Genomic DNA, 14,334 nt, shown 5'->3' on the forward strand with positions numbered 1-14,334 from the left:
GAACAACCAATTTACTTGGCTGGAACACCGATTCAGTTAGTTGAACATGTGAAAATTCTGGGAGTTCATCTCACGTGTGACGTGAGCTGGAACACTCATGTGCAATACCTATGTACAACGTTGAGTCGCGTAGTAGGGCTGATGTGTAGATGTCGTTCAATCCTACCAAAAAGTGTCAAATTACTTATATATAATAGCCTTTTTTACTCACATATATGTTACTGTCATTTGGTTTGGGGAAACACAACTGCATCAAATATTGAACGTCTAACACTGCTACAAAAAAAGGTTATTCGTTGTGTTGCGAATGTTGCTTACACTGCGCATACAGAACCACTTTATAATGAATTCAGAGTAGTACGTGTTCGCGACCTTTATAATTTTCTTCTTACTAAAAAAATTCGCTTCTCGGGCGATGTATTTATTTCTTATGTCAATAGGTTAGCAGATGTACGAGAAACATCTACACCATATAACACGCGACAAGAATGCAGGTGGGTTACCCCAACAGTCAGAACTGAATACGGAAAACAGATGTTACTTTACAATATTCCGCGCATATTAAATACATACTTTTACGCCGGGTCAGCCATATATGTAATGCCACAGAGAGAACTAAAGAAATACTTTGTCACAGGGGTGAAGTAGGTCAGGATGTTACGCTTAAACATTTCTCTCTCTCTTCTTTCTTTTTTTTTTTTTTTACAGATGCAGTTCAGTTTCAATAAAACTGTGTACAAAACGTGCGCGCGCAGCATGTGGTGCATTGCCATAATATTTTTAATGCTTGTTGCGTAGATTGATATACTCTTGATTTGTATAGAGTGTTTTCTGTTGCTGTTACCCTGGTATCTGGGGGTACGGTTGCTGTCAAGCTGCCTCTGCAGCTTTTTTGCTGTACCTCCCTTTTCCTTTGGAAATAAATACGAAAAAAAAAAAAAAAAGACGATCGACAAGGGTGTACGAAGTTGTACTGCACAACGAACGGTGAGCAGGCGTCGCTGCTTCTACAACATCTTAAGGTGGAAGTTGTCAGCGTTGAACCCAGGATTGTCATCCCACGAATTCCTCAGCTTGGAAGAATGTCGAACGCTTCGAGGTTTGGAAAGACCGACGTTCACTCGAGCGACTGTTTTTAGCACGACAGGACAGGCAAACTTCAACGGCCGCATTGGAAAGGTGAGTTACGGCCCATTTTACGACCCAGTTACGACCCAAACGCTTACGCAGCTGCAGCGCTGATTTTTAAAATTCGTTTGTGTAGTATCTAGGTACTTATTGGACGAAAAAAAATTGCCAAGTAGGTTGACAACTGTCTGAGCAAGGACGACGACGATTGTCAGAGGGACTAAGGACTTACCCAGTTGGCGATAAGAAGATGCACTGATGATCGTTGAGGCGTTATTTCGGGATCAATAACGAAAATGAACTTAATGTGTAAGACAGCGCGCAAGGGAACGTCACAATTTTTGTAAGATAAGCCGTCAGGGTGAAGAGAAGGCTTACGTAAGTCACCACGTACTCACAGGAGCGACATCCCCGATCAGTTGCGCCTCGTCTCTGGACTTCTTCAGATCTGTCTCGTGCGTTCTCAGAGTGTTTCGCAAGCGGCTGAGTTAGTGTATCATATCGTGTGGCAGTTTAAACTGCAACGTTCTCCAATGGATCCCGGACCTTCTACTCGTCAAAATACTAGTCAAAGTATATAAAAATATGAGAAGCAGAAAAGAAGCATAAGAGAAGCAAGACGAAATGCTAACGCGTTGTCATCGCATTATTATCAATTAATCGCGTAACAATGAATTAATACTTACGAATACGGTAAGCGTGCAGCAATATTGCACGGCGACACCTCTTCTTCGATGCATTGCACCAGTGTGTGTTGGCATTTCTTAGTGGCCCTTAACCCTCACAAAGGAAAGCACACGTGACATGTTTCTTTCTTTCGACGATGTCTGTATATTTGTTTTTAGGAATCAACAATTTATTTCATACACTTTTCAGGAGGAACAAGGATTAAGAAACGAGCGAAACCACGGAAGTTTTAACAGTTTATAGTTGCTTTGGCAAAGTAAGGGTCGCTCTTCATTCCTTACCTCTGCACTCTAGCGTTTCCTAACTTTTGCACATTACGGTAAGTTAGGTAATGCTATACAAGTGCACAGGACTAGCAACAAGTGCACACGCCACGCTTTGTATTTCGCCACTTGGTGGTGCACTTGTCATGGCCAGGTGTGTCACAATATTACGCTACATTTCTTTTATGCGTTGTACTAAGAAGCCCATAAAGAAGTCCTAGTGACATCTTGATCATTTCGTCATACCTTATGTACGTATTAAATTCGATCCCATGGGCTGGGGGCTGTCAACTACGTTGGCGCATTTTCCACGGTGTAATCTGCAGGTTCAAGCCTTGCGTTACTACTAATATGTCCAACGCAAACTGGAAGTGCAATCTTGAACAATTTCTAAGGCATTCTGCTATAATGTTATGAACCTTTAGCACGATTCCGCCTCAGGGTTTACATGGCAGAGTTTTTGTCAACCTTTTTATGAATATGGGAATGCACACTTTCGGACACTGCTTATATTGCAGAAAATGCGCTATGTAGTTACACAGAATAACGCGCTAATCACTTCTTTTCCCAAAAAGGGAAAGAAACCCATTTGACTGTGATCGGCCACTACCTGGAGGGAGCGACGCACGTTCAGGTTTCGACTCAAATGCAACATTCCGAACGACTTCTTATGCACCATCACAAAACAAAAAGGTCTTCTGCGAAACTTGTCACGGTGTCCTACGAAGAACCCACGTCACAAGTGTCAGCCAATCACAATCAGCCGTCATCTATAATGTCGACCACACGTTTCTTAAAATATCTCTTCGCGAGCCGCTTACGGCGTTCTCCTATAGTGTTTTGACATGTGCTGAAAACGCATGCAGTCGCTCTGCCTGACGACCCGACGCTAGGCCTAACGTGGCTACCGCCACAAGTTTCGTTCTCCCATATCAGTAGCGTTCTTGTATTCCACCTGTTACTTCTACATTGTGTAGGCCCAGCAGATGAACAAGGAGAGGTACGATAGACAGAGGACACAGAGAACGAGAAGAAGGTTACAGGAGGAGAGGGCAATATTTACAAGTGAAGGAGGGAAACAAAAGGAATATGGAAGCTTACTACAGGGAACACCGCTGTACAGTAGTGTGCCACCTTGCTTCGATAGGCCCTAATGGCCAACATGGAACATACACGGATACTGAGAAATGGATGACATCTTTTTTAAAATAATCATTAAAAAATCAACGCTTCTGACGAAGAGACGGGAATTCGTTGCGCCTAGAAGATACAATGTACAATATGTCGTCGTAAAAATGGGTGTTACCAGCGTTATCTCTAACGACCTGGGAGACATCACGCCAGGTGTCAGGTGCTACAAAGAGCCGATACTACAACGAAAAAAGAAAAAAAGAAAAAGGCAAGTGCGCCACCTACGGCACGCCACACTCTACAACGACAGCCGCCATTTTGGTTCTAAACTGAAGGCACTTGCACTACGACTTGGCTAGTATGCAGCCACGCCAACAGGGGCGCTTTGAAAATAGGTCGTCCAGCTGCTAGTGGTACCTCGGGTGAGATTACAAAACTAATGGCCTAATGTATAAAATGTAACCTGGGGGCGTAAGATGAAACGAAAAGAAAATGTTGGTCGACTGAGAGTCCCAAATGCCGTAGCCATCCTGATGAATGGGTATAGCCAATTTTTCAGCCTGGATGTTAATTTGACAAGCAAGTAACATCATGTCTAGTACCTGCACCCTGTGGGACGTAAACTTTCCAATAGTTCTAGAAACTAGAGCGAGAATCCTTAAGAAATGTTTAAATGGTATCTGAGACGCGAAAGGAAGATGTTTCTGAAGCAGTGAAGTGAGACAGGCTAATTATAAAGTGTATAGGTTTTGGGATTCTCCGCTCAGACGACGGCGTTGTTTCCGTCTACGTTAATATTGCCTCAACGCCTTCAGGCCTACAATATTGATTTCTTTTGTTGCACACCTTCCTGAGTTTCAATGCAGTGTATCGCGTACCAAAAACAATTTCCTGGTAGAAATTATTTTTCACAAATTGCGCACACAAGTCCCGAGTAGTCATATGTAGCGCAAAACGCCAACTACAGTACACACTCCAAAACTTCGTACACTTCCCTTCCCCCGCCACAATGACGAACCTTTTCAACAACTCACACTTTGTCTCATAACATGCGTGCGTAACACGTGTACATTGTTACATCTGTAACATTAAGGGTAGTTATATACAAACCTGTCTCGTATAGCTGCACCACATATTATCGCCTGCGTGTACAAGCAGTCAACAATATGAACATCACGTACGGGAATGAAAAAAGTCAGTATTAGTCTTCAGGAATAAAACTGGGGACCAACGGAGAATATGGAAGCATTCGTCAGGGATGGAGGGAGCTCCAGGAGACAGAAAAAGGAGGGACAGGAATCATTGGAAAGGTACATGCAGGAATCACGCGACATATCGACGGCTGCACATTTCACTCACTGATAAGAGTTGAAGACAGACATGAGGCCGCTGAGCGGAGGAAATGAGTCATAGAATGAAGAAGGAAAGTGGGAAGATAACACAATCAGTAGGATCCATCATCGTTGTAGGGCACAACCACGGGGTGCTTTCTGGCAGAAGAATGCCCCGCACCCTTAAAATGGGACCCAGCTTGATTCCGTGGACTCGGTTTGTTCTCTCTCCTAGCATGGTATACCGCCTCAACTTGCGAAGCAAGCAGACTTGCTAACCAACGAACTCTCATGATCAGGTGGTCTTGTATTCGATGGATGGCTCTTCCTGGATGTGTCCAACGGCTGCACACTTCATTCAGCTTGCGTGGACACCCACACGTCCAGTGTTCCTTTACCTTCCCTTTAGCCTGGACCAACATAATGCAGGTCTTCTTCGGAAAGACCACCTCGGCAGGAAACCCGGTGTAGGACTGTACCATGTGCACCTTGTATTAGAAACCTTTGATGACGCCGTAGGCCTCCATGGAGCACATGGCAACGTAGAACAGCCATAGTCCCGCAAACAGTATGGTCGTGGGAAGTTTGTACCTCATGGGTCCTCCTAGCTCGCCGCCTACTAGTTTGTTTCGGCGTAGTAAGAGAACAGCACAGCAGATGAGAGCACATACACAGAAGATTGTGACTGAGAAGGCGAGGTTGCCCGGCTCCACCCTGAAGACGGTGCCCTTGGAGGCGTGGTAGATGGCAGCCATGGACCATGCCACTCCAATGCCCAGAAAAACGTTGACAGCATTGGAGCCTGTTACATTGCCGATGGAGGAATCGGCGTATTTGTCGTTCATCGCAGCCACTTTGCTGGCGAACGTGTCTAAAATAGAAAGAGGCAGAATTCCAGGTAAAGGATGTGCACGTGCACTTTCCATGTGGAGTAGAGCTGGAGGATGTAGCTCATGAAGACAATAATGAGAAAGTGATCGGTGTGGTGTGATGACCTGGATCCAGCAGTGATGGCCACTAACTACTTCTACAGTAGTTTAACTATAACTACTAACTACTTCGCGATTGAGTAGTTTAACTAGTAGTTCAACTACTTTTGAGGGGAGTAGTTAAAACTACTTCTTTAACTACTGCAATGTAGTTTAACTACATCCATAACTACTTAATGTTGTCCATCAACACCAATCCCTTGTAGTGTTCTTGCACACCTAAATATAAATCACAAGCAACGATAAACTTTGGCTCAAGCCATTGCTACGATCGTCAAATACAAAGCTTGCGGCGGGATTCTTTGTGCTTACGCGATAAACTAAGTTGCAGAATTATTTCACAGCAAATGAGGCCCCACTGGACAAGCATTAAAAGTGAAGATTTAGTACACATGCACGACACAATTGCTCTGCACCTCCATTCTCATCAAACAAGTAGCTCAAGGTAAAAGTCGGAAGCACAATCGTGCCGTGAGGCTTGCGGCAAAATCGGAAGTAGTTCGTACCTTCAGTAACCTAACTACTGTGGTTAACTACTTCAAATAGTAGTCTAACCGGTATTTGCCACTACATTTCTGCAAGTAGTTGATGACTACTTTTTAACTACAATCTGGTAGTTTAACTACATGTAGTTAACTACTGGCCATCACTGGTATCCAGTACATGATGTTGTTCCTAAAAAGCAGAGGGTACAGTGACTGCACAAGGCCGTGTGGGGTTGTTTACTTTCTGTAGCTTAATGGTTTGTGCACCTGACCGGCATTCAAGAGGCATGGATTAGATTCCTGCTGCTTTCTGGCTTTTAAGACGACTGGCATATTTGAATGTTTTATTTTGTGTCTACTTAAAGTGGAGTCTGCGAGGAACTTCAGGACATTTAATTTTTCTAATAATGGAATTAATGTCTTTGCAGGCTGTGTGTCGATGAAAGTATAGTGTCAGTGCATAATGTGCTCTCTATCGAATGTTATACATCTGCAGATGCCGGTCGAACGTAAGCGACGCCTTCATGTCGTGAGCAGCGCATCAAGTGCAGAAGTGCATGAAACTGCATTTACCAGACATCCTAGCGGTCTGTTAGAAGGTTGCTTGTATAACTTTTGTTTTAGTAATAACCATTGTATTGTATTGTATCGTATGAATGCTACTGAGCAGTGTTCGGAGTAACTCTTTACAAGTAACTCGTTACTGTAACTAAGCTACTTTTTTAGGTAACTTTTAACTTAACTCGTTGCTTTTCAGCTCCAGTAACTTTTTGACGAACTCGTTCATTTTTTTACTTTGTCAAAGTATCTTGGAGATAGTTCCAAGTCCTTTTGTTGTATGCGAGTGCTGTCCAACTGTAACGCGCAAGCGCGTGGCTCGAACAGACTCCAGCGCCGCCAAGCGTTGACTCTGGATTCGAGGCATTGGGTCCCTGTGCCCCATGTCACGAACTGAGCGCCAACGCATGGCGGCGCTGGCGTCTATTCGAGCCACGTGCTCGCGCGACATGGTTAAGCTGAGGACGTTGTTACAGGCCCACAACAGCATTAAGCGGCATCGGCTTTGCGGGTCAAGAAGAATGTTAGGAAGGCTTCACCTGGTATGCTGGTGCCCAGGGCGACCAGAGAGATAGCAGTGACCGAGTCTCGTAACCCGATTGTGCAGCCAAAGTGTGAGGCCAAGTCTCCGACGAACGCCGTTAGAACTCCGATCAGAAGGATGCTCGTCACGAAGCACGCCCATCCGCCCCAGTAATCTGCGAGTCAACAGAGAATTGCAGACATAAAACGCAGGCACAATTTTACATGGTTTTACGTGCTTTTTAGGCACCACTGTCCCATTCTATGACCCATTTCCAATGCTTCGTCATCATAATAGTTATATTTTAGGACTGAAACAGTTGTATGGTTGCATCAATATTCTTCATTGTTGCAAATCCTATTAACATTGGAACGAATCCAGGTCATTAAACACCAATTAAATGCGTGCAGTTATCGTCATCAGATAAAAGATAACTCATATAATGTGACGATGGAATGCACCAGTAAATTGTGAAATAGATGTATGCTTTTTTCAACAGCACATTGATTCGCTATGTTGGAGAAGGCAAATGCACACAAGGCAGAGTCAAAGTCAAGGTCTTTTACGCAGTCTGCTGACAGATCTCTCTTGTTATCGTTATTAACTGCGAACCCAGACCCATACCACACGACTGAAATTCGCGAAACTTCCGTGTGAATCACGAGGTAGTAGGGATTCATAACCGGCGAACTACCGTACCACGCATCGCAAAAATGCAAGGCTTCGCGATGCGCAAGTCTTCTCTTGTACATCACGGCATGCTGGGAAATGCGCGGGATCATGGTTCGTATCTGGACTGCTCGCCATACTACTACAACAGCGTCATGCAGTTAGCAGATTCGTGTACACAATTACGATTCCAGAGACTGCTGGTGAGTACGACCAACTCATTCAGCATGTAATTATTTTCGCTCACGTGTTTGATACACTAGTAACGAAATACGAATTTATGTGGGTGCTGCCCCATCCGAACTCCACGGTTCAGTCTGTGGTCATGAAGGCACACATATTCGCACATCTACTACGGAAGGGCGAAGCATGTGCTCTTGATGTGCGAGGGCTTACCAGTTGGCGGGACGAATGCGAAGAGCACCTTCCAGAAGACGGTGAAGAAATGCATGACGTAGTCGGAGCAGGAAGGCATCTTCACTTCCACATCTTCCCCTTCATCGTCCTCACCTTCGTCTGTGAACAAACACATGCCCAGATAGTTCCATCACAAACTGTTGTGAATTAGGATTTCCTGAGCTTTGGCTACAAATCGGGGTCTTAGCCTGATTTCGTCGGAATGACCTAACCTCGAGAACACAAGTTACTCTTTTGCATAAACAAGTAATCGTAACAATAAAAGACTGCGAAGCAGCTGCGCCAAGAAACATATGTCGAAAACCAATTCCTGATTAGGGTTTTTGTGGCGCAGCAGCGACAAGGACTAGAATGCGCCAAAACGACGTATTAACGGCGTAAAAACCCGTTCCATTGAAAGCACTTCTAAGAGCAACTTTTGTCCCTAAAAATCTATGCAAAATAGACGTGGAAAGCAGTTGCCACTTTATGAGACGCTTCTCACCTCTAAGTTTCTTCATTTCCGGTTCCGTTACTTCCAACTTGTCACCGTAGTGTTTGTCATTGTCCTCTGGCATGCAATCAGAGCCATGCAGCAAAACCAAAAATGGGCACAACACAATAACAAGCAAACGCGTTAGTGCATTCACACAACTCAAAACGCAGCTATACAGCTGAACTCAACATGAGCCAAACTAAAAGCACGACACTAGAACGCAATAACCTACTTATAAAAATTCAACACACGCCGTTACTTTGTGTGTTTCTTTTTTCTGTGTTTTTTTTTTTACAACAGTGTAGCCACTAACCATTCTTACATCGTTACGAGTGTAATGTTATTCAGCAAAGGAGGGTGCTTTTGCCTTCACGTTTAGTACCGATCAGATAAGTAGTAGACGAAACGAAAGTACGCCTGCCATCACACAGCACAAAAAGGTAAAGTGTAATATACGGGTTCGTTAAAAGATTACACTCGTGAAGGTGACAGGCAAAGTGACATGCGTTACTTAAAGGGGCGCTAAAGCGCAAAACTTTCGCCCCGCGTAATGAGAGATGCTGTTACCTTGATACCAACACGAAAGGAACGGGATTTGTGCGTTGCGTTGTTCGTGATTTGTGAAGAAGGCGGGATCTCATTGGTGCCCTCAAACGATTTGTCCAATCACCGACGAATATTTATTTGAGGCGACCAATCCGAGCTGTCTCTGCGTCGTCGCGCTTCTTGAGGAGGAGAGGAAAAGGAAAGCGAAAATTGTTTCCTTGGCTCGTCATAAATCACAAACGACGCAACGGACAGATCCTGTTCCTTTTGCGTTGATATCAAGGTAACGGCACTTGCACGAAAACTTTTGCACTTTCAACGCCACTTTAAACGGCCGAGACATCATCTGCAGCCATAGATGTTGAACGCGACGGTGACTCTATACGTCACATCAGGTGATTGGGCCGGCCTGGGAGATTTCTGGGCGCCGTTCGCCTTAGTCTGGACGTTTTCGTAAGTTTAGTTACGGGGAGGGCTGACAAGGCACCGTACAGCAAAAACACGCACTGCGCGCCGTGGCACTTGATGGACTTCTTGAAGGCTGAAGCAGGGTTTGAAACCATGTTAAATGATCACTTCCTTGCATCTTTGAGTACTATTTCCTCAGTCTTTGTGTGAGCAGCCCGAAGTTATCTTTTTTTTTAGTTGTCAGGTTCAGTGAGGTCAATTTGAGACAGGCACATTTATACATGCGAGACTTCGCGTGCAAAATGCATCGGATACTAGGTATTCATTTTACCTGCCACGACTGTAATGGCTTCCACAAACTGTTCCTTCCAAGAGGAGGTTCCGATGAGAAGGGAGGCGTTGGCTTTCTGGAACAGCTTGTCTACAGTATTCTGTGAGAGAACAAAATATAGGACAGTGGATTTCAGCAAAATGTACTAGATTAAACCAGTTAAGAACACAAGGCATCCATCAGATCGATAACTATTTTGAGTTTCAAATTGTGTGCCTGATAGGAAGTCGGTAATACTCTACACGAAAGTTTCTGGTTGAGATTTTTTATTTCTATAAATTGATCGAAGTTCACACACGCAGCAGTTGTGTATGCTTACCCATAGATCCTAGAAAGATAAGAGCATACTAATAATAGCAAGCTGTGGAAAGCTACAGAAACGGACCTTTCCCCTTTCCTTTTTTTTCTGCCAATAAATCCCCCCTTCTTACAGAAACGGCTCTTCCGGAGGAACCTAAAACGGTTAGTACGCAGGAAATCGGAACAGAATAAGAAAACAAAACAAGAAGTGAGCAGCGTCGCGGGGAGCGCTATTACGTCGTGGCTCAAGTTGGATTGGCTACCCGCGATGTGGTCACTTTGCTCGGGCTCTCTCCAGACGCCAGGTTAGCCATTAGCCAACAGCATCCACACAAAAGGACCGATCTACGCGCAAACGCGACATAACCTTTCAAAATTGCTTCGACCACACGCCACACTTTCAGCAGCCGTAACCGTGGAAACGAGTCGCCTCAAGTAGCATGCGTAGCCATTCGCAGCCGCAGGCGTTGTGTCGTCTGCTATGCCTGCACGACGTCTGTCGTCTGCGACGATTGACTGAAGCAGCAAGACGACGTTCACGTAGCGAAGGCGGGAGATGAGGCATGGAGTAGGGTTCCCTTATAGTTAGGAGGCGCTGGGGCTAACTCGGACAATTTACGACTTCACTTGTGGGTCTTACGCGACTTATATGTATGTGCTGATAATGTAAAGTCATTACGAATGAAGGGAACGCCTGTACCTTGAACTCTTTGCTCTCCTTAATCCTGATGGTGCACTTGGTGTTGTCACCTAGCCTTGGCCTGCCGAGCAGGGCGATCTTCTGCGCTTCGGTCATCTGAGATTTCGGTATGCCTTGTAAGCCACCTTGCTCCCGAAGAAGGTCTGCGTGCAACCACGTGACACAGTTAGGCCACACGTCACCAGCACAGACGCCACCTAGCGGATGCCTAACGGTTCGTGTTAGTACTGTTATTCTTACAGATAAGACCAAATATTGTGGCGATCCTTCTGGCAGTTTATGTAACGTGGTTTATGAGAATCACGACTATGGTGCATTTCTTCGCCTCCTTTCACAGTATGCGGGTCCAGCTACATGTATGCAGAAGACGCCGTGCACACCTGAGTGCTAACTGTCACTGAATGTCTAAACGTCTTTGCACTTCGGGATTTGTTACAGTATGTAGTCCACACGGATGATGACTGGTCAAGCGTCGATAACCGACGCCTGATGAGCGTGCGAGACAGAAGAGCCCGTTTTAGATGATCTGTCTAATTTCGCATGCGAATTAGACGGGAGGTGTCGCTATACGCTCTGTCAAAAGTTAGTGGAGAAGGAAATGACATTTCACAAGGATACTCGCGGGTCGCATATTCCGCGGGCTGTACTTTGTAGGATTGTCCTTAATCGTCCGTCAATAGCAGTGTATCTACATTCACAATCCCATAGATAATACGACGAAGACAATTGGCGTACTGCCCTCAGCTGCGGGTCACCGCACCAGGTGACGCCAGGCGAATATTTAAGCCACTTCGTTTTTAAGTCGAGCCAAGCCAAGCAAGGCTCGATAATACTTTTGTACACGCGCCACAAGACGTTTTCTTTCGTAACTTTGATAGTAGCAAACAGGTAGTCATTTATTCCGCACTATTTCAACCCCTATCCGAAAGAGACCCGTCACACGGACAAACAAACGAACAAATGCATTCTGTAGGCACACGCAAGAGAGCAACATGCAGAAAGCGTTCGCATACATGCAACAGGTTAGCGGGGTATGGTGCAGAAGGGACACACAAACAGAAAATGCAAAACAGCAAAGACGAACTTTCAGTTAGTTGTCATAGCAATGTGAATCTAGTGCGGTATAGGTGTCATAAGTGGGCATCTTATCAGGTCTCACTGGCTCTTCCTATAGAACAACTGAGGTTTGTGTCTCAAGTGGACTGCAATATGTTACGAGGCGATGTTGTATACGTGAGGTAGCGCAAAGATTTTAATAAACTAAAGCAAGACGCTACGTACGGGAATAGATTTAAGATTAGTCTTTTGAAAAGAAAAAAAACGTATTGCCACATTTCGCCGAAATATAGTGAAACAAGGATAGGGCGCCTGTCGCGGAAACGCGGATAAAACGCATTATCCGGGTAAATAGTTTAATGCATGAAAGCGTCGCTATCGCAGCGCTTACTTTGTAAAGGGGATAGTATATTTAAGATTAGACCTCTGAAAAAAGGTTTCAAGGTACACAGCAAGCTCAAAAGCTCGCACTGTCGTTCTTCGAATTATAGTGAAACCCGGATAGAGCGATAGTCAAAGAAGATACAGATCCGAGACAAGGGGAACTTCTTTATCTTCCTCCTCATCATCATGTACCAACTTGCCCTTCTGCCAGAGAGGTTGTCCCGGGAACGCAGAGCTAACGTATTATCCGGGTAAATAGTCTGACACAGGAAAACATCGCAGTCGCCGTGCTTTCTTTGTGACGTCGAGTTCTAATGATGATACCCAATTCCTTCATTCTCAAATATGGATTACCTCCTATCTTTACTTCGCACGTGACAGATGACGTCGAGGAATACGGCGAAGGCATACGTACGTATTATCCGGGAAACACTATGACGCAAAAAAAAGGGGGGGGGGGGGGGAAACACCACCAGCGTGGTGCTTTCTCGCAGAAGCTAAACTATAATTATGACACCTAAATCCCTCACTGTGAAACTTGCATTAGCTCCTAAGTTCTTCACACGTAACCGATGACGTCACACCACGTCATCACTGCCGCAGAAACTATACACACATCTCACCATTGTTATGACAATCCAGAAGTAACACAAAACAAAAAAAGCCACTTGTGCAAACGGCTAGAGCAGAGTGCGACACCGATAGGCCGAACAACACTGAGACAAAGATGGCTACCCATCCAGCATACAGCGACACTTAACGGCAAGGCATGGCAAACCTCAGTTCCACTCTAGTGAGGAAAATATGCAACAAATGGCTGTGCAAGAAGAAGCTCATTGGCATACCTGACTGTTCAATGGCCAACTTTCCTTGAATGTAGTATGGGTCGTCTATGGCAAAAAAGTAGCAACCATCGAGCAATAATTGAGGCCATATTTTAATGAAAAAATAAGTAAGAGGGCAATATATTGATGGAAGAGTCACAACAGGAATGGCTTTCCATCAACAGACTGTACACGCCTACGCAGAAACAAACTTTGTAATAAGCTGTCTAGTTTTCAACTACCGGCAGATTTACAGAACAAATGAAAATGCTACAATAATACAACCGCTAAGTAACGACAACGATTGCTAACGATAATTCACGGCGGGACTTTTTGCTTGATTTGTACTTTGATTTGATTTCGAGTATTTTGTACGAACGTCAGGTAGTTAACATACTGATGAACCACGCTGCTAATAAATATTCGCTCTTAAGTGGAAACAAAACACGACTCAAATATTAAAAAAAGAGGCGTCTTTATTAACTGATTTCAAGCGCTGTGCAATAAGCATGACTACTACTGCGTGATCTTCATCGCGGAAGCTCCTACTGAAGTCAGAAACCACCATCACAGTGTTTCAAGATTTCCGCACAGAAAACTCGGAAAATCAGCACCTGCCCACCTAGCCGTTCAGACGTGTGCTGCTATGCCTAGCTTTCCAAGGAACGACACCAGCTCGGAGGTATCAATAAAGGTTGTTATAATACTAATAATACTTTATATTTTAAGATCTTTTCATACTACGTAGCATTTGCTAAATATGATATTGTTTAACATCACGCGAGCTCAATTGTTGATATTCTAGCTAGTTCTGAACAAAGTTCCCTTTCCCGAATCTGAGGGCGAGGGTGTGCAGACTGCGCCTTTCACGACAAGACGTACAGGTACCGGTCTTCCAGAAAATACCCCCCAAGGACTTCTGGCAGTAATTTCCACCACGGAGCTCAGTATGATGTTGTCACCACGGTGGCGCAAAACACTACGCGATCACTAATAATAATAATAATAACAATAATAATAAGGACCTCTGCGCACTTGGTGTGAAGGACAATATAACGAGTGCACGAATGCCTCCGGCTAAGTTAATGTCGTCTCAGCACTGTCAACATGTTGGCATGTTGTGCGTGGT

General features: G+C 44.7%; 1 protein-coding gene across 7 annotated transcripts in view; it reads right to left on the reverse strand.

The window, feature by feature from the left end:
* Positions 1–1,935: 1,935 nt before the first annotated feature.
* Positions 1,936–14,334, reverse strand: part of LOC135397135 (sodium/calcium exchanger 1-like) — a 191,441-nt gene continuing 179,042 nt past the window's right edge. For 5 of the 7 annotated variants that reach the window (XM_064628496.1, XM_064628494.1, XM_064628493.1 and 2 more), the window contains 7 exons: positions 13,227–13,271; positions 10,942–11,084; positions 9,942–10,041; positions 8,666–8,731; positions 8,161–8,280; positions 7,112–7,270; positions 1,936–5,411 (listed from right to left, as the gene is read on the reverse strand). In XM_064628496.1, coding sequence (XP_064484566.1) covers positions 5,035–5,411; positions 7,112–7,270; positions 8,161–8,280; positions 8,666–8,731; positions 9,942–10,041; positions 10,942–11,084; positions 13,227–13,271 — 1,010 coding nt within the window. In that variant the 3' untranslated portion in view covers positions 1,936–5,034. The remainder of the gene's footprint in view (positions 5,412–7,111; positions 7,271–8,160; positions 8,281–8,665; positions 8,732–9,941; positions 10,042–10,941; positions 11,085–13,226; positions 13,272–14,334) is intronic. The other 2 variants (XM_064628498.1, XM_064628499.1) reach the window with 2 other exon arrangements.

Source organism: Ornithodoros turicata, chromosome 6 (assembly GCF_037126465.1).
Source record: "Ornithodoros turicata isolate Travis chromosome 6, ASM3712646v1, whole genome shotgun sequence".
NCBI lineage: Eukaryota > Metazoa > Arthropoda > Arachnida > Ixodida > Argasidae > Ornithodoros > Ornithodoros turicata.